This window comes from Daldinia vernicosa (genome assembly GCF_022497035.1).
Source record: "Daldinia vernicosa strain CBS 139.73 unplaced genomic scaffold F5Y00scaffold_4, whole genome shotgun sequence".
Classification (NCBI taxonomy): domain Eukaryota; kingdom Fungi; phylum Ascomycota; class Sordariomycetes; order Xylariales; family Hypoxylaceae; genus Daldinia; species Daldinia vernicosa.
In genome coordinates this window covers 940,656-958,444 of record NW_025953920.1, presented here as the reverse complement: position 1 = coordinate 958,444, position 17,789 = coordinate 940,656, and the positions used below count along the sequence as shown (strand labels likewise).

The window sequence follows — 17,789 nt, the reverse complement described above, 5'->3', positions numbered from 1 at the left end:
GCTTGAGACGGCTAGCCTCGGAAGTCATTGCCCCGCTTAGGTATCTTTTATAGGTTACATATCTTCCATCAACAAGCAAAACTCCATGTACCTAACCGTAGGTACTTGGCTTAATCTGGTAGGTGGCTGATATTTTCAATCGATGCGAGAGCTGAACAGCTTTGTGAGGGGGCGTCTTCTGTTTAGAAGTATCCGGCTCACAAACAGCAAATTATCAGTGCACCTCCATTTACGACATTTTAGCCTTGCTTCGAAGAGAACCATGGCACCTCGTGACCCCAACACACTGGCCAATTATGGCGAATGGGGTATCAAGCACACGACCGTAAACTTCAAGATCAATTTTGAGAAACAGCGTCTAGAAGGCTTTGTTCTCCTGGAGCTTGAGTCTCTAACAAACAAGGCGAGCCGTGAGATCATCCTCGATACAAATCACCTATCTATTTCATCGGTCAAGCTTGACTCAGCCGACTCAGAATGGGCTGTCAAAGATCGAGTCGAGCCTTATGGCGCACCGCTTCATGTCTCTGTACCGAATGGTGTGTCTCAGGGTGACGTTGTAAAGCTGGATATTGCCCTAGAGACCACCGAGAGCTGTGTTGGTTTGCAATGGATGACCCCAGCTCAGACTGGTAACAAGAAACACCCATATGTATACTCCCAGTGCCAAGCTATTCTGGCCCGGTCTATCTTCCCTTGTCAAGATACTCCGGATGTCAAGTCAACATTTACTTTCAATATCACTTCACCACTACCGGTAGTTGCTAGCGGAGTACCCGTGCCCTCAGATAACAAGGGAGACGGTGACAAGCTGTTCCGCTTTGAGCAGAAGGTCCCTATCCCCTCGTACTTGTTTGCCCTAGCTTCGGGAGATCTCGCAACCGCACCTATTGGGAAACGATCTGTCGTTACGACCGGCCCCGAGGCACTCGAGGGCGCAAAATGGGAACTCGAAGCAGATATGGACAAGTTCCTCGAAGTAGCAGAGAAGCTGATATTCGAATACCAATGGGGAGAGTACAACGTATTAGTGTTGCCTCCGAGCTTCGCTTATGGAGGTAAGGTTGCTAGTGACTTCTTAGGTAGTCTTGGAATCTCGCTAACTTATACTTGTAGGGATGGAGAACCCCATCTTCACTTTTGCTACGCCCACTATCATCAGCGGAGACCGCCAGAATGTTGATGTAATCGCACACGAGTTGAGTCATAGTTGGAGTGGTAATCTCGTAGGCTGCGCGTCTTGGGAACACTTGTAGGTTCCCTGTTGATGACTGTTTCGCGATGTGGTGCTAAATAATCGTAGCTGGCTAAATGAAGGATGGACAACTTACCTTGAGCGACGTATTGGCGCGGCCGTTCACGGTGAACCTCAATTCGACTTCTCAGCTATTATCGGCTGGAAAGCACTTGGTATGCAATTCGACGTATACTTTCTTGCTCAACACTAACAAGCTTATAGAGGACTCTGTTACGTTGTTCGGGCCTGATCATGAGTTTACCAAACTCATTATCAACCATAAGGGAGTAGATCCCGAGGATGCTTTCAGTACGATTCCGTACGAGAAAGGCTTTCATTTCCTCTACTACCTTGACCGATTGGTTGGAAGGGAACATTTCGACAAGTTCATACCTCATTACTTCAAAACATGGGCTAATAAGTCATTGGATTCTTTCGAGTTCAAGAAGACTTTCCTGGATTTCTTCGAGAGCTATGGCAATTCGGAGATTAAGGAGAAGATTGCCGAGATCCCTTGGGAGGAGAAGTTCTATAAGCCAGGCTTGCCGCCAAAGCCTGATTTCAACACGGCTTATGTTGACAGCTGCCTTGCACTAGCTGAGAAATGGAAGGATGAGGTATGTGTCTTTGCCTTGCTTAGCGCTTAGTCTACGATTTGTTGCTCAAGAGCTCACGATCTACAGGATTACCAACCAACTAGTAAAGACATTGAATCATTTACGGCTAACCAGACACTCGTCTTCTTGCAAGCGGTACAGAGCTTCCCAAAGCCTCTGAATGCTGAGAGGTCGCATCTCTTAGGGACTACTTACAATATAAGTTCCTCAAAGAATGTCGAGTTAAAATCGGCGTATTACCTAATCGCTCTCCTGGCTGGAGATAGACAAGAGCTACCTGGCATAGTTGACCTCCTCGGCTCCGTCGGACGCATGAAGTTCGTGAGACCTTTATACAGGAAGCTGAATGAGTTGGATAGGGACCTAGCTGTTAAGACGTTCAAGGAGAACAAAGACTTCTACCCATCCACTACTAAGGGCCAGTTAGAGAAGGATTTGGGGTTGAAATAGATAAGCTCTATAGTTTTACGTGGTCTTTGAAGGCTGGTCATCTGCGTCATGACTCATGATTAAAAAGTCGCATGCATTCCTAAATTCTTGGACTTGATGATAGCAACTACCTATTAGCAACTAACTAGTTAGTAGACTTCTAGTTATAAAGAAATGTTGGAACCTAACTATTTTAGTGGGGTCTGGTTTAGTATATTCAGTATATGGTATCACTATTTATATGCTATGAATTGAAATTTACCTATTTGAGGCCTGATGTTATAACCTAGGTACCTAGGTACCTAAGACAGACTAATAGGGGGGAGGGTGCTAAATTTAATCCTCAGGTATCAGTTGATCTAATCTTAGCTAATGAGTTTAATCATACCGACACGTGAATATCTTGGCATTCGCCCCATAATTACCTCTTTCTGCAACGAATGAGAAGCCGCCTGTCGCGAATCGCGTTCCCAATTAACCATTTACAACCATTTACTTCCATTTACTTGTTAACAAGTTGTTGACTGATCCCACCAACCAAAATTCAACAACCATCTCCGCGACAACGCCCGACATTCTGCGATAGACTCTTGCTGCGAAGAAGAAAGCCTTACATACTACACCCACACCTCTGCATCTCGCGATCTGGCCGTCCCACTATACATATTCCACGGCAACCTGCAGCCGCTTGGCTGCTTTTGGCGATCTGCTCCCTGCATTCACGACTCCACCGCCGCCATCCAGTACTAAGTGCTTTTACGGGAGCTACGGATTGAGTTTCGCGGCCGCCCCCGTGTAATAAAGGGGAGGATGAATAATTAGGATTGTTATTAAGCTAGGATCTATAAAAAAATCATAGGGCTGGACAAATTAGTTATCCGACTGCGATCTTTTAAAAAATCAGTGAGGGGCGTCGAAAGTCTTTGTGACGCGAGGTCTACACCAAACCTCCCCACTAAAGGCCATCGCTGCGCGCCCTGTCTGTCGGATGCCTCGACTCTACTTCATACTGGGTGAATAGCTGTAGTGGACAGGAGGATATCTCCTTCAACTAGCAACCATGGCTCCCGCTGGTGGAGGAAACATTAAGGTGGTGGTGAGATGTCGGCCCTTTAACAGTAGAGGTACGGTTGTGATTATTTGCTAGATTGATATGGCTTGGATAGCTCTGTCGGCTTTTGCGCTCGGAATGGCTGGATGCTAACTCGGTATAGAAATCGACCGTGGGTCAAAATGTATTGTTGAGATGAAAGGCAACCAAACGGTTCTGACACCGCCTGCCGACGCCGCTCATGGCCCCAAAGGATCTAAAGATAACTCACCGAAGGCGTTCGCCTTTGACAAGTCGTATTGGTCCTTTAACAAAAATGACCCAAACTACGCCGGCCAAGAAAACCTACATGGCGATCTTGGGAAACCACTCTTGGACAATGCGTTTCAAGGATACAACAACTGTATCTTTGCTTACGGACAGACGGGTTCTGGTAAGTCATATTCCATGATGGGATATGGCAAAGAGGCCGGTATTATACCCCACATCTGCCAGGATATGTTTAGAAGAATCGAAGAACTGCAGAAAGACAAGACGACTCGATGTACCGTAGAGGTATCGTATCTCGAGATTTATAATGAAAGGGTACGGGATTTGTTAAACCCATCCACAAAAGGGAACTTGAAGGTCCGAGAACACCCTTCAACTGGTCCTTATGTAGAGGATCTCGCCAAGTTGGTGGTCAGCAGCTTTCAGGAGATCGAGCACCTTATGGACGAAGGCAACAAGGCGAGAACAGTTGCCGCGACAAATATGAATGAAACATCCAGTAGGAGTCACGCCGTGTTCACGCTCATGCTCACGCAAAAGAAGTACGATGCCGAGACGAAAATGGAGATGGAGAAGCAAGCAAAAATTAGCTTGGTCGATTTAGCTGGTTCGGAGAGAGCAACGTCAACTGGTGCTACTGGTGCTCGACTAAAGGAAGGTGCTGAGATCAATAGGTCTCTCTCGACGCTTGGCCGTGTGATAGCAGCATTGGCCGACCTCTCAACAGGGAAAAAGAAGAAAGGACCGGGAGGAACCGTTCCATATCGAGATAGTGTTCTTACGTGGCTTCTAAAGGACTCGCTTGGTGGAAACAGTATGACCGCTATGATTGCGGCAATCAGCCCGGCTGATATCAACTACGACGAAACCTTAAGTACTCTACGATATGCTGACTCCGCTAAGCGAATCAAGAATCATGCTGTTGTCAATGAAGATGCGAATGCCCGCATGATTAGGGAATTGAAGGAAGAATTAGCAGTACTGCGAAGTAAATTGGGAGGTGGTGGCGGCGGCCCCGGCGCCTCTGCTGTGCCCCCTGAAGAAGTCTATGCTGAAGGTACACCTCTGGAGAAGCAGATCGTCAGCATCACGCAATCCGATGGGTCTGTCAAGAAGGTATCAAAGGCAGAAATTGCTGAACAGCTGAGTCAAAGCGAGAAGTTGTTGACCGATCTCAACCAAACCTGGGAAGAGAAACTCCAGAAGACGGAAGAGATCCACAAGGAGCGAGAAGCTGCTCTTGAAGAACTCGGTATCAGCATTGAAAAGGGATTCGTGGGATTGCATACCCCCAAGAAGATGCCTCACTTGGTCAACTTGTCTGACGACCCTCTTCTCGCGGAATGTTTGGTCTATAACCTTAAGCCGGGTAGGACGACGGTAGGAAATGTAGAATCGAATTCGGAGCATCAGGCAAATATTCGTCTCAACGGCACTCGAATTCTTCATGAGCACTGTTACTTTGACAATTCTTCAGACGGCATTGTCACAATAACACCAAGCGAAGGTGCGTCTATCATGGTCAACGGAAAGCGTATCGCAGAGACGACAAGGTTGCATTCTGGCTTCCGTGTTATCTTGGGTGATTTTCATATATTCAGATTCAACCATCCAATGGAGGCTCGTGCAGAGAGGGACGAGAACCGGCAAAGTCTACTTCGGCAGTCCGTTACTGTAAGCCAATTGCGAGATCTAGAACGTACATCTCCATCCCCGCGGCCAGGTCACGATCGATCCTTCAGTAAAGCTGGTTCCGAGTTTCCTGATAGTCGCCCAGACTCACCCGCTCCGTATCGAAGCGAGCGTGATACAGATTGGTCCTTTGCACGACGAGAAGCCGCGGGTGCCATCCTCGGGACAGATAAGAACCTTCAAAGTTTGACAGACGAGGAGCTTAATGCGTTGTTCGAAGACGTGCAGCGAGCTAGAGCTGAGCGTGTCAATGATCGCGAAGGTGATGATGATTCAGAATCTAACACTTCCTATCCTATCAGGGAGAAGTATATGTCGACTGGCACAATTGATAATCTCTCGTTGGATACGGCGCTTACGATGCCGTCTACCCCGAAAGCCGGTGAAGGGGACGATCGACTCAAGGAAATGCGAGATAGCATGCAAAATCAGTTGGAGAGGCAGAAAGAAGAATATCAAGGGCAACTTAAGAGCGCCGGCGTGGCTAACGTTGAAGTGGAGGATATCAAAAAGGAGAAGGCTAGGATGGAAGAGACTCTAGTCCAGCTAAAAGCCGACATGCAAAAGCAATTGGAAACCCAAAAGCAAGAGTTCGAAGCTAAGATTGAAAAGCTCGATCCCCTGAAGAGACCTAAGGCAAAACCAAAGTTAACCGAAGAGGAGATTGAGAGGGCTAAAAAGACCATCGCGCACTGGAGAGGCCGTCATTACGTGCAGATGGCCGAAGCCGTCCTACAACATGCGACTACCCTCAAGGAGGCACAGATTATGAGTGAGGAACTGGGAGAGAACGTTGTCTTCCAATTTACGGTTGTAGACATCGGTCACGCGCGCTGTTCTTCCTATGATATGGTACTAAACGACGTACCAAGTGAGGGTGAAGACCCGGCTCTTGACGAAGCTCAAAAGCCGTGTGTGGGAGTCCGCGTTGTCGACTACAAGAACACCGTCGTCCACCTTTGGAGCTTAGAAAAGCTCCATGATCGCGTGCGGCAGATGCGGCAGATGCATCAATATCTTGACCAGCCGGAGTACTCTCAACATTTCAAGCTAGACAATCCCTTTGTTGAGAATTGCATGCCCGAGTATTCTCTCGTTGGCGAGGTTGATGTCCCTCTCCGAGCTGTCTTCGATAGCCGAGTCCAGGATTTCACCTTGGACGTCCTATCGCCTCATACTTCTCATGCCATTGGTATTATTAAAGTATCCCTGGAACCTTCTAGCGCCCGAGCTCCGTCGAGTACTTTAAAATACAACGTTGTTATGCACGACATGATTGGCTTTGCTGAGCGAGAGGGAACTGACGTACATGCGCAGTTGTTCATCCCCGGTGTCTCAGATAGCGTCACTACAACTCAAATGATCAAGGATTTCGACGAAGGCCCTATACGATTCGACAGTGTCCATAGCATGAGCGTTCCATTGTTTGGGTCTCGAGACGTGGATCTAAGAATTGCTATTTTCGCCAAGGTTTCTACGATGCATCTCGATAAGTTGTTGAGTTGGGATGAGATGCGTGACGCCACCCCAAACCCCGAGCACGATTCTCCGGGCGCTCGAATAAATGAAACACAGTTCTACACTGAGGAGAAGCACGATCTACTTGCCCGGATTCAGATACTAGAACTTAATGAGAATGGGGAGTATGTTCCTGTTGAGGTTACGCAAACAAGTGAGCTCGATACTGGCACTTTTCAATTGCACCAAGGACTTCAGAGACGGGTAGCGATCAACCTCACACATAGCTCAGGAGATACGTTGCCATGGGAGGATATCATTTCGGTCCGCATTGGCAAGATCCAGCTTGTCGACCACGCCGGCAAAAATCCTGATATGGGATCACCTACGCCCGATATCCCCTTAAGATTGAGCGCGAAACCCTATCGCCGCCAAAACGCAAACGGCACGCGGGGCATGGCCATTACAGGGCAGTGGGATTCTAGCTTACACAATTCTCTTTTGCTTGATCGTACGACAGCAGATAAATACAAAGTGCAGATGACTCTGTCCTGGGATATAACTGCTGACAATCTCGCCGAGCCAATGAAGTTCTCAACGAACGTTTACTGCCAGATTTTGGGCAGGACGTTTGTCCGGCAGACGTCAATGCTATCAGCTCTATTCCAACATGTTAGGATCGTGCGTTCTTCTACGGCTATCTTCACCTTAGGCATGCGACCGGCACCTATTAAGCGGGTCGGCGATCTATGGAGAATGAACAGTTTGCATAGCTACGTAAAAGGCGAAGAGAATTTGAACAACTGGAGCCCAAGGGGAGTTTCATTAATAGCCGATTACATTACTGCACGGAAGAAAAAGAGACGCATTACTGAAATTGCGGCAGCTCAGTTGTTTCTCAAGAAGATTGGTCTACCTGAACCGAAGAACAAGCCTGCTGAAGATGAGGATAATTCCGATGATGATATTTCCCCAGAGCTCCAGACTCATGATGACGACCAGGATTCGATTGACGCACTCCTTAACGATACCCCAGAGACATCGCGGCCGTCCACGCCAAAACAGCCAGAGTCGATCGAGGGCGACAAAGTAGACCAGCTATCGGGACAGTGCGAGCAGCCTTCCGAGCAGCCACCTGTACAACCCCAAGAGCCAGAGTACAACGAGCACGAAACCCTTATCCTCAATAAATGCATAAAGCTCTGGTTGCGACATCCGGATCCTACAGCCCGGATCCTTGGTCCAGCAAACACAGCACCTCCCTCAGATGGCGTCGCACCTGAGTCTGCGACACCTCCAAGGTTGATCTCCACCGTCATCCGGGTTCCGAAGAACCCGAAAGTCCTAAAAGGAGGCTATCTTTTAGTCCCCAATAATGACTACAGCAAATGGGTCAAGAGATTTGTGGAACTCCGAAGACCTTATCTTCATATCCATGACGTTAGTGACGGTGACGAGGTGGCGATCGTTAGTCTTCGCAATTCTAGGGTTGATAGCCAGCCAGAGATTCTATCACTGTTTAATGGCCACGATGACGAACCAGATGGGTTAACCCCAATAAACGGTAATGCTCACGAGAACTTCCAGCCAGGCCATCATCGGACGCCGTCAGGTCGGACCGTTTCAACCGTTTGGTCTGGGAATACCAGATCTTCAGGTCCTAGTCTTGGCGGCTTAAGCGAACGTCTGCAGGCGGGCGTTTTTGCTGTTTATGGGACAGACAACACGTGGCTGTTTGCGGCTCGTAATGAGCGCGAGAAGCTTGACTGGATCTCTCGAATTGATCAGAGCTACTTCTCTGGTAGCGCGAGCGTCAGCATGAGCGGTAGTGGTGCGGTGAGTCCGCAACCGAGAAACTACACCATCGGTGCCGATTGAGACATCTAATACCTTGTCATAAATCAAAACAGCTAGCCAGTCTGGCTCGTTTAAGAAGCTATGAGTTACGACTGCGTTCGATTAACATAATGAAAGCATATATTGGTTGGGATAGTTGAAAACAGACGGCGTTGCTCTTTCCTTTTCTTTTAGAATACCCTCTGTCGAATCGCCAGACAGGGAGAACTCTGTACTATTTATATTATACCCTCAGAGTTCGCGAATTCGCGGGACAGGGTCAAAAATGCAGGTGTGAGCGTGCGCGCGGGGGTTAGGATGGGTGAAAGGAGCAGAGCGATTTTTTTTCCTTTTATCGCAGGGACGATTTTCTATTCTGGAATCGAGAGGAGAGGCGCGGTATTGATACCATCAAGGCAGGACGTTCATAATTGGATCGGAAGTAAGTCATACTATATACTCTGTATGGCTGCCGTAGTGGAGAGAATTCGAAGTTTTCTGGCCCTTTTTCCAATAGTGGATATTGCTATATAGAACTATCAGGATACAAAGAGCTTAAGCGCCGGTTAGAATACTGGCATACGAAAGTATATTAGAGAGTATAGACACGTTTATTATCTAATACATATATATTCACGAAGCGTATTAATGAATACTATGTAGATGGCTTATCGTAGTTGAAATTCACTATGCATATCCAGTGTCCAAGGTTCGTTGATATATTCGTGATCCAGGCTACGAGCATCAACAGAAGTAATCTAACCAACTGCTTTAAAAGGAGGGGGAAGGATTTAACGCTACTAGAGAACCCTGCACTCTTGCATCTTGGTTTCGATGATCTCAACTAGCTCCCCGGGGGGCTTGAACTGAAACCGGATATTTGGTCCCTCAACCACGCCCGGAAGCGAAAGCTGAATAGTCGGCTTCCAGAGGGCCTTGTTCATCAGCCTGCCATCCTCCCAGTACATTTCGCAGTGGAAGTATTTCTTCCAGTCGCCCAACGTCCGAGCAGCGGCTATGATGCTTCCGTTGAGATGTGCGGTATCCTTGTATTTATTCGGATATACGACAACCTTCAGAACGGTGAGGACTAGGTCCAGGGTTTCGAGACGGTCTATTTCCTCGGGAGTGTCTGCAAAAGCTACGTACTCGCTAGGCCAGAGACTCATAAGACGCTGCTCGAAGGTACAGTCGCAGCCGGGGAGCATGCTGGTAAATCGAGGCTCGATATGGAGCCATCGCTCGCGAAGGGCATCCTCAGTGGGTGTGTTTCCTGCTATGGATACGGAAGGCATATTGGTTTGCCGTGTCCTTGCTATGATATGGATATGTCTCTTGTTAGTGCTGCTGGAGGGTAGGGAGGAGAAGTCGGTGATGAACGGGAAAAGGAGGGATCTGGAAGTGAAATTGGGGGATGGTATCTACTTGTATATTACGCCATAGAGCATTAAATCACTTATTTTAATTCTCATGACTGGGCAGGTATATTAGCATATTGGTAGCGATACATACAATGATCAAGGTCCTTAGCTCGTGGTAGTGAATTGATAGTCTCTAATTCACAATATATAAAAACAGTGATTCATAGACTCACCAAGTAGACTACCTACCCTATAGTATCCTCTAGTAATATAGAAGTAAGGTTAGTTATGTAGGTAGTATTACGATAGGAAGTGCCTGATAGAATTTAAGTGAGACTAATCCCCTTTACTCTGTCTTCCCCTTTTTATTTACCTAGGTACCTACGTAGGGTATACATTCACATGGGTTGGACTCAAATTATGGTACTTAGAATCATACCCTATAATAACTTCTTCTATTATACGATTAAGTATAAGAGTTGCCGCAATTTATAATTCATTGAACAATACCCATATTCTACCCAAAGAGTGACAAGCCACCATCAATCCAACTTAGACCTACCGACACCAGAAACACCACGTAAAGTCAATCATCTAATCCACACGATACCATACTCCCATACTGCAAACGACACGCCACGCCTTATTCATTAACATAGCGTTATACAAGCTCAAGCTCAACAATATAGACCAGTACAACCCCCTAACAACGATCCCTCACCTCCATAAACATCCCTGCATGCCGTGTCTGATCAAACTTGACCTCCCCCATGTCGGCTTATACTCGCATGTTGTTACCATTGGGGGATCAAGTGGTAGCACAAACTACACACTTAGTAGACCGCTAAGAAATCCGGCATTCAAAGTATTCTAGTAATATAAGTATATTATGAGCATGGGGCTCTTACGTGTTGATATAGGCTGCTTAAATGCAAATGCTTAAATTGACGAGTCACATTAGAATCCATATATGTAGCTCCTAGTATCCGTTGTCAAAGTACTATTATTATTAACTATCGTTATTATTATTAACGAACGAACCATTCTATTCGTGCCTCATTACGCAACATCTAACCCCTCTAAATATATCTAAGTTTGAGTAATCATAAACTCATTTCGTTTCGTAACCTCCATGAAGCTATGCGACTTAGCATGATATCCCTAAGATCTAGCCTCGTTGTGAACACGGATCGACTTTAGGGAGGACGAGTACCTGGATGGGTATCTAACTGGAATCTGGATCATGCCTCCTTCTCTATATCACTGCCGCTTTTAGCAGGCTTGACGTGTGAGTGGTTTTTCTCATTAACGTAGACGTCCTCATCTTTACCTTCAAACATTACTTCTTGGTTAATGATAGCTTTTACGTGGTGGATAAACACGAAGATCCACATCGCGACTAACATTAGAGTCATTGCGCTACCGACTCCCATGATCCCTCGACTTTGTAGGTTCTTGCCGATAGAAATAATTGTAATTGTGAACCCAACGTTTGGGAACACATAGGCGTACCAATTTAGGTGGAACGTTAGCTGCTTTCTGATGGCAAGGTTAGCCACTACGGAGATACAGAAGAACCATAAACTAAGCGACCAGAGGAATATGCTCGTGGTAGTTGCTAGTACTCGTAGAATCTGGACAGTGATAGAGTCGGCACCGAAGTAATTGTAGTGCTGGGGGAAGTCGTTCGCGAGGCCGATGATAGCGAGGCCGGTGAATGAAGGTGGTCCAACCGCTATGAACATACCGGGTCGTGAGTTAGGCGATGGAAACCCCCACTGTATCATCCGTCTTACATAGCTGGCCTACTCTATGTTAGCAATTCCCCTAAGAAGCTCAAATCCCTCGTGAACGTTCTCTAGTTAAACCGAACGAAGAAACCCCTTTATAAAAGAATGAAATGTCAATACTTACTGTAAACCGATTAGTATCTACGTACAATGTGGATTATAAGGTTAAAGACAATACGCACCATACATCATGATTGATACGCACATCCCAAGACCTTGGGCAGTTAGGCCGGCAACTATCATAGGGATGGCCTCATTTGGCGGTTGTAAAGCGGCGCCTGCCGAGGCGACGGTACCAGATAACATAAAGGGGAATATAGGAAGATCCCAAGCTGGAGTCATATCTTGAATTTTCAAGAGAGGTGAGGTGAAGAGTAGAGAATACTGGCCAACCGCGATTGCAAATGTGATCAAGAAGTATATCCAGAATAAGACCCTATACGCCGTGACAAGCCACGGCCCACAGGCAGGAATTCCGTAGCGAGCAATACCGGCGATGATAGATGCTATGCTGAGGGTCGACGTCCCGAGGAATAGCGCTTCGGTTGGATGAGTAATGGAGTGCTTGAGAGTACCAGGAAACTTGACGAAGCGATAAGTAATGGCGGCGGTGACAAGTGTGAAAGCGATAAGGTCGAATATATAAACTATTTTTCCGATTGTCTGAAGGCCCGGGAACGTGAAGCCTTGAGTTTGCTCTGCTAATAGTAAAGCAAGGCCTCCGGTGGACATGGGAAATGTGTAATTAGCCCAGGTGAAGTGCTCAAGCCTGGCGAGGAAATCGCTCACGATGCCACAACGTCGACCTTTTGGCGAGTCTCCGTTCTCTTGGGCATCTTCATAGCTGCTAGATGAAGAGCTTCCCTGCTGTTCCTCCAACATTTCGTCTAAAAGGGTTCTCCCCTTGAACGAAGTGAAGTTATCGTGATGGACTTTACAGTGTTTGGTGGTGAGAGATTACGAGGTGGTGTGATTAATAGGTGGTTAGTAAGTAACGCAGAACAAGTTTTGGATTTATGAGTTCAGGATTTGGGGGGTGCGCAAGTTGGGCTTCCAAGTCGGCCCTTCCAAGTTGGTCAAGGATGTACGATACGTGGAGTGGTCGTACAGGTGAGATTAGTCATTATGGTCTCAAGTTTGTAAAAACCTAATTACATATGTACTCAATTCATTCGTTGATTGCTGGGGTCTCGATCTAGGCTATCTTCCTGCTTCATACCTTATCTCTTGGGAAAGAGCGCTGAAGTGGTTGCTTTTATTTACAATTTCCTGTTTATGTCCGTTTGCGTTTTTTTTTTTTTATAGCAGGAACGGGCAACAGCGACGCACTAATAACTTATTGTATGTACCTAGGCGCTAGCAATGGTCTAACGTTGATTCTCGCTTCGGCCCCCTGTAAGTGGATTCTGTACGGGTATAACCGTCGTACTAAAAGTCTTCTTCCCCTTTACCAACCCACATATGGTTTAATGCATCACATCATTCAGTCAACATCACGAGCAAATAGTTTGACCTTATTTTTGACCTTGTTATAGGGGAAAAGTTGCGTATGTACTGCACAAAAGCTATATACAGTTTAAATTTTCAGTACAAGAGTTTTTGATCGAGGAAAAAAGAGCGTCTATGGTCTGAACAGCCAGATTCCTTTATTTACAATCGACCTGTGTCACTTAGCTCGCTTAGTCCATCTTGATAGACAAACAGAGCTGAGCTTCACATCGTCCCACCAGCTGCACCACCAAGTCGGACGCAAATGCCATAACTGCCCACGCTAACCGCTTAAAACTGGGGCTTGGCGTTCTTGAGGAGCTCCTCGAAGTAGGGTTGGTTCCACTCACCGGCTTCGGGAGAGGGCTTGTAGGCATCAGGCTTTCCGCAGAAAGAGTCGTAACGGGTAGCACTCTCATCGCTGGTACCGTCAGATTCACCACCGGGCTTACCCCAGACGAAGGCATCAGCCAGCTCGAGGCCAGTGTCAGCAGTCGGGCGGACACCGAAACCAGCTCCCTTAACGTTGCACCAGTCACCCCACTCCTCACGGAGGCCAGTAACGGCGTTACGGCCAGTGTCGACGATGGCGTGCTCGGGGAAGCCAGCCGTCTTAAGGGCAGCCGAGAACTTGGTGACGTACGTCTTCTCGTTCTGGCACGAGTTGTATTTGGCATCGGACGCGTCCGAGAACTCACCGGGCTCCTGGTCCCAAGAGTTCCAGCCAGCAATGTTGGTGGCGTAACCACGAACCTGCTTGGGGCTGCCGGCGGCCTTGTAAACCTTGGCAAGGCCCTCAGCACCGGGCTTGAGGTTGGCGTCCCAGCCGAGCCAGCCACCGTGACCAGCGTCGACGTACATAACGACGTTGGGAAGGTTGAGGCTCTTAAGAGCGTAAGCGACACCCTCCTCGTAGGCGGTCTTGCTCTCCTGGCAAGTGCTGAGGTCGGAGTTGGTGACCAAGTTGGGGAGAGAGTCGGGCTCGATCAGAAGAGCGAAAGCCGAGTTGGGGTTGGCCTTGACCTTCGCGACGATGGCTACAGTAAGGTTAGTTTGGGGTCATCGCTCCAAATGAGTGCTGGTATTAACTCACGGTCAATGTATTCAGTCTTGTATCGGTCGAGCTCGTTGTACTTGAGCTCACCGTTGGAGGCCTTGGCGGCACAGTCACGGCCGGGCAAGTCGTAGATAACAAGACCAAGGATATCCTCGCAAGGAAGGTCCTCAACGGCGGCGTCGAACTTGGCAATGTTGGCAATGCTGTCGCTATTTTCCTTGTTAGCTGCTAATGCTACTCTAACCAACGTTTTATTAGACTTACAGCCACAAAAAGCTACCGACGTCAGCAACCTTCGCGGCCGAAGTTTTCAAGGCCGCATCGGTCATCTGCTCAACGGCCTTGTTGACCTCCTCACGGTAGAAGGTGTTAGCGTGCAGCTTGTAGTTCTTGAACACATTGGTGCTGGCGTCGAGGGTGACAGCCGAGGAGCAAGCAGCAGCAGCCTTGTTAGCTGAGCGAGGGGTGGTGCTTGAGGGCGCGGCAATAGCACCGGTGGCTAAAGCCGCAACACTGGCAGTAGTGACCTTCATATTCGATTCGACCCGGATATAACCTTTTAGATTGTAATGAGCGAGTGCGGTAAGAAGGGAATCAAGAACATATTCGGGGCGGTATCCTCGAGCTTCTTATAGTGGCCGTTGTGGCGGAGGTGCCACTCCAGGCCTTTAGATCCATATGCATCTCTACTCCATGTGCGTGGAGTGGCAATCAGGAACTAGGCCCGTCAAACGCGAAAGATCTCGGTAGGTCTACTCCGAATATAGACTCTAACGGTAAGCTCCATCGTCGCGGGGGGAAATTGCGGGGTCCTGTTGGCCACCGTGAATACCATATGGCCGGACTGGACGCCTTTGGTATTTTTTCCCTACGATGATCTTAATTTATCATCTTTATAACCACCCGTTCGGGCCTATTGAGGTTGTGTGTGGAAAGGGGACTTGGAAGCCTCAATCTATGCTAGAGATTCTCCTTCATGCAGCCTTGGTGAGGTCCCAGCTGGCTATTCAACTGTTTCCCAGCGCATTCAACTTTACATGGCATATTCGAGATCCGTGGGGGCCGGTGCATGGAGTCATTTTACTGCTCGAAAATGGTAAACTACAAGCATTACTAGAGAGCTCCCCGGGATAGGTAGTACACAAAGTCACAGTGAACCAAGCCTAGCGGCTTATAGTAACTTCGTTCGCGGCGACATGTGTAAACGGAGAATGCCAAGACTTCCCCATATGGAACGATCTGCAGCACTATAGATTGCTTCCCCATGGGAGACAATATGCAACGGGCAATGCCTAGGTGGTTAAGCCAAGAGAAGTAAGGCACCGTCCTACTAGCGACGGGGGCAGAAGCCTCTCTGTTTGGCTAAACTCCCTTCTTAGGTGAAACACACGCTATCATAGGTCTGCCCTGCGAAACAGAATGGGTCCTCTCTCTATTTAGCCGCAAAGGAGGTAACGGTTTTCCATCCAGCAAATCAGAAGCCTAAGCTAAATACTCCAAATCTGCTCCAATTCCGGGAACAGACGTCACATCTCGGCATCCAATTGAGGAGGGCCTTGGCTGCGTCGACGGAATTTGAAAGTGCGAAAGTAGCGGCGCGTTGCCGCGTGAAAGGACATTTCTGATCTGGTAAGCTGTCCCGGAACGTGGCTCCGATGGGATTCTGTAACTAGCAAATGTGAGGAGACTTGTTGTCGAGCACATATCATAATCAACCCACTAAACTTGCCACCTGGGAGGGTCTGCCCGATGGGAGAACCCTAGGTGTCGGACCTCGCGGTTCACTCAACCGCGCGCAAGATATTATCATATCCAAAACTCCATATACATTAAAAATAGACGACGATCTCGCGGCTATCCCACCAGTGTAATTTTCTGTGTAAAGCTGTCAGCCGGCTGGTTTTCTTACCATGCCTAAGCGGCCTCGCGAGTACGGCCTGGGATATGATGCGATTCGAGGCGGGTTGGGCCCGTTTGTCTCTCTAGAGTGTTATTTTCGCAGCAAAAGCCTTCAAACCTATAGTTCGACCAGCATCCAAATATCTTAACATAGTCTCCGTAATCCTAGAAAGCAATCGGAACTATGAACTCCTGGAGGTCTTTGGAATATACTCCTCAACAATGATGCCGTCAATTTATCCTACTTATCCAATCCACTTCAGTTTCTTATACTGGCGCGGTAACCACGAGACAATGATAACAAGTTCTAGAATTGAACTTTAAGCCGGAGTTATAAAAACACGAAATAGCTATATTGCCTAGAAATTGAGCCGCCACCTTATTACAAACATAAACTGAAGCCTATACTATTTGTACGTACAATTTAAATAAGTTATATATCCCAAGTTCGCTCTCGTACTTCCATGCTCTCTATCGGCACATCAAGGGATCTAGCCAAGTCCAAAGAGGCAATCGGTATATACCAGATACATTGCAACTTGAAAGTCTTATATGTTGAGGCAAGGTGAATTATGCGCAGGTAAGGTAATATAGGAAGGGGCCGTGATTGGCCAAGGTATAACGAGGCTAGATGATACCGTGGCCTAAGTTTTGAGGCGAAATAGTACCGTGCAACAGTATACAAGTTTAGACTGACGATTATACGGCACGTCGAATTCGAGCTGAATTTTAAAAGTGACATAAGTACCTTATATAAACTCCAAGTTGACTCTATACAAAAGACGAAAGCCATATAAATAAAGCGATAACCAGCTATAGCAACATATCCAGCAGTAGAATTCTACAAATTCAAATAACAGTAGTAAAGAGGTATAACAACACACAGGTAATCAAGAGTTGAATTACGGGTCCTACTTATTATATCTCTCTAGAAGGGAAATCATACCATTATAAGGCATGGTTATGCAAAGTTGAACAAAATTTCAACATGCTTTACATAAGATGCTTCATGTAGCAAGGGAATAATTGTCGTGATTGCGGGAAGAGCTTTAAAGCCTACCTATCTACCCGAGCGCACGGATATACATGCACGTTTCGGGATGCTTCTGGAGTGAGTAAGGCCCTTCTTAATAATAGAAGGGAATTCTAGCTAGCATACATTATGTCCTGAGTACTATGTAAAAACCACTCCCACTCCTGACACAGTATGACCGACAATTAATTTATGTGCCAATGAGGCGTTTTTGCATCTCTTACAAATTTGCATGCAGTTGCTTTAGATTGCCCCGCTTTCGATTTTCTATCTATTCCAAAAGGAGTTTTCCGTCCTAGTTTTAGTTTAGCCCTTGAAGCGAGTTGTTAGAAACTCCACATACGGAACACCGGGACACAAAAAAATAAATATTTCAGACCAACATAAGTATTACCTAAAAAAAATCTATTGGACGAGCAGGGAGTTGAACCCTGGACTTCTCGCAATTTCAGCACTGAAAGATGCGAAGCGAGCACTCTACCACTGAGTTACACGCCCTTGGACGGGAAAAGATAAGAGCAGGAATATCCCCGCTTCATCTGATTGGTTCAAAGGTCGGTATTAAGCATTT

The 17,789-nt window shown here is 47.2% G+C and overlaps 4 protein-coding genes and 1 non-coding gene across 5 annotated transcripts; 2 read left to right on the top strand and 3 right to left on the bottom strand.

Moving 5' to 3' along the window:
- Positions 1-262: 262 nt before the first annotated feature.
- F5Y00DRAFT_257956 (peptidase family M1-domain-containing protein) lies at positions 263-2,304 on the top strand (the record flags this gene model as incomplete). The annotated part of the gene is made up of 5 exons (XM_048010623.1): positions 263-1,058; positions 1,117-1,252; positions 1,304-1,410; positions 1,460-1,854; positions 1,921-2,304. 5 exons carry the CDS (start codon positions 263-265, stop codon positions 2,302-2,304), a joined length of 1,818 nt encoding a protein of 605 aa, XP_047869224.1.
- Positions 2,305-2,938: 634 nt separating this feature from the next.
- On the top strand, positions 2,939-9,231 carry F5Y00DRAFT_225935 (kinesin heavy chain). Its single transcript, XM_048006246.1, has 2 exons — positions 2,939-3,407; positions 3,498-9,231. The coding sequence occupies exons 1-2, from the start codon at positions 3,344-3,346 to the stop codon at positions 8,630-8,632; spliced, it is 5,199 nt and encodes a 1,732-aa protein (XP_047869223.1). The 5' UTR covers positions 2,939-3,343; the 3' UTR covers positions 8,633-9,231.
- A 1,705-nt stretch (positions 9,232-10,936) lies between these two features.
- Positions 10,937-12,982, bottom strand: F5Y00DRAFT_225934 (voltage-dependent anion channel). The gene is made up of 2 exons (XM_048006245.1): positions 11,920-12,982; positions 10,937-11,751 (listed from the first exon to the last, which is right to left on the bottom strand). The coding sequence occupies exons 1-2, from the start codon at positions 12,621-12,623 to the stop codon at positions 11,193-11,195; spliced, it is 1,263 nt and encodes a 420-aa protein (XP_047869222.1). The 5' UTR covers positions 12,624-12,982; the 3' UTR covers positions 10,937-11,192.
- Positions 12,983-13,398: 416 nt separating this feature from the next.
- On the bottom strand, positions 13,399-14,989 carry F5Y00DRAFT_136295 (glycoside hydrolase family 6 protein). Its single transcript, XM_048004294.1, has 3 exons — positions 14,551-14,989; positions 14,323-14,495; positions 13,399-14,266 (listed from the first exon to the last, which is right to left on the bottom strand). Exons 1-3 carry the CDS (start codon positions 14,817-14,819, stop codon positions 13,521-13,523), a joined length of 1,188 nt encoding a protein of 395 aa, XP_047869221.1. The 5' UTR covers positions 14,820-14,989; the 3' UTR covers positions 13,399-13,520.
- A 2,638-nt stretch (positions 14,990-17,627) lies between these two features.
- On the bottom strand, positions 17,628-17,716 carry F5Y00DRAFT_t12. The gene has a single exon. It is a non-coding gene; the product is annotated as a tRNA-Ala (tRNA).
- Between the last annotated feature and the right edge of the window lie 73 nt (positions 17,717-17,789).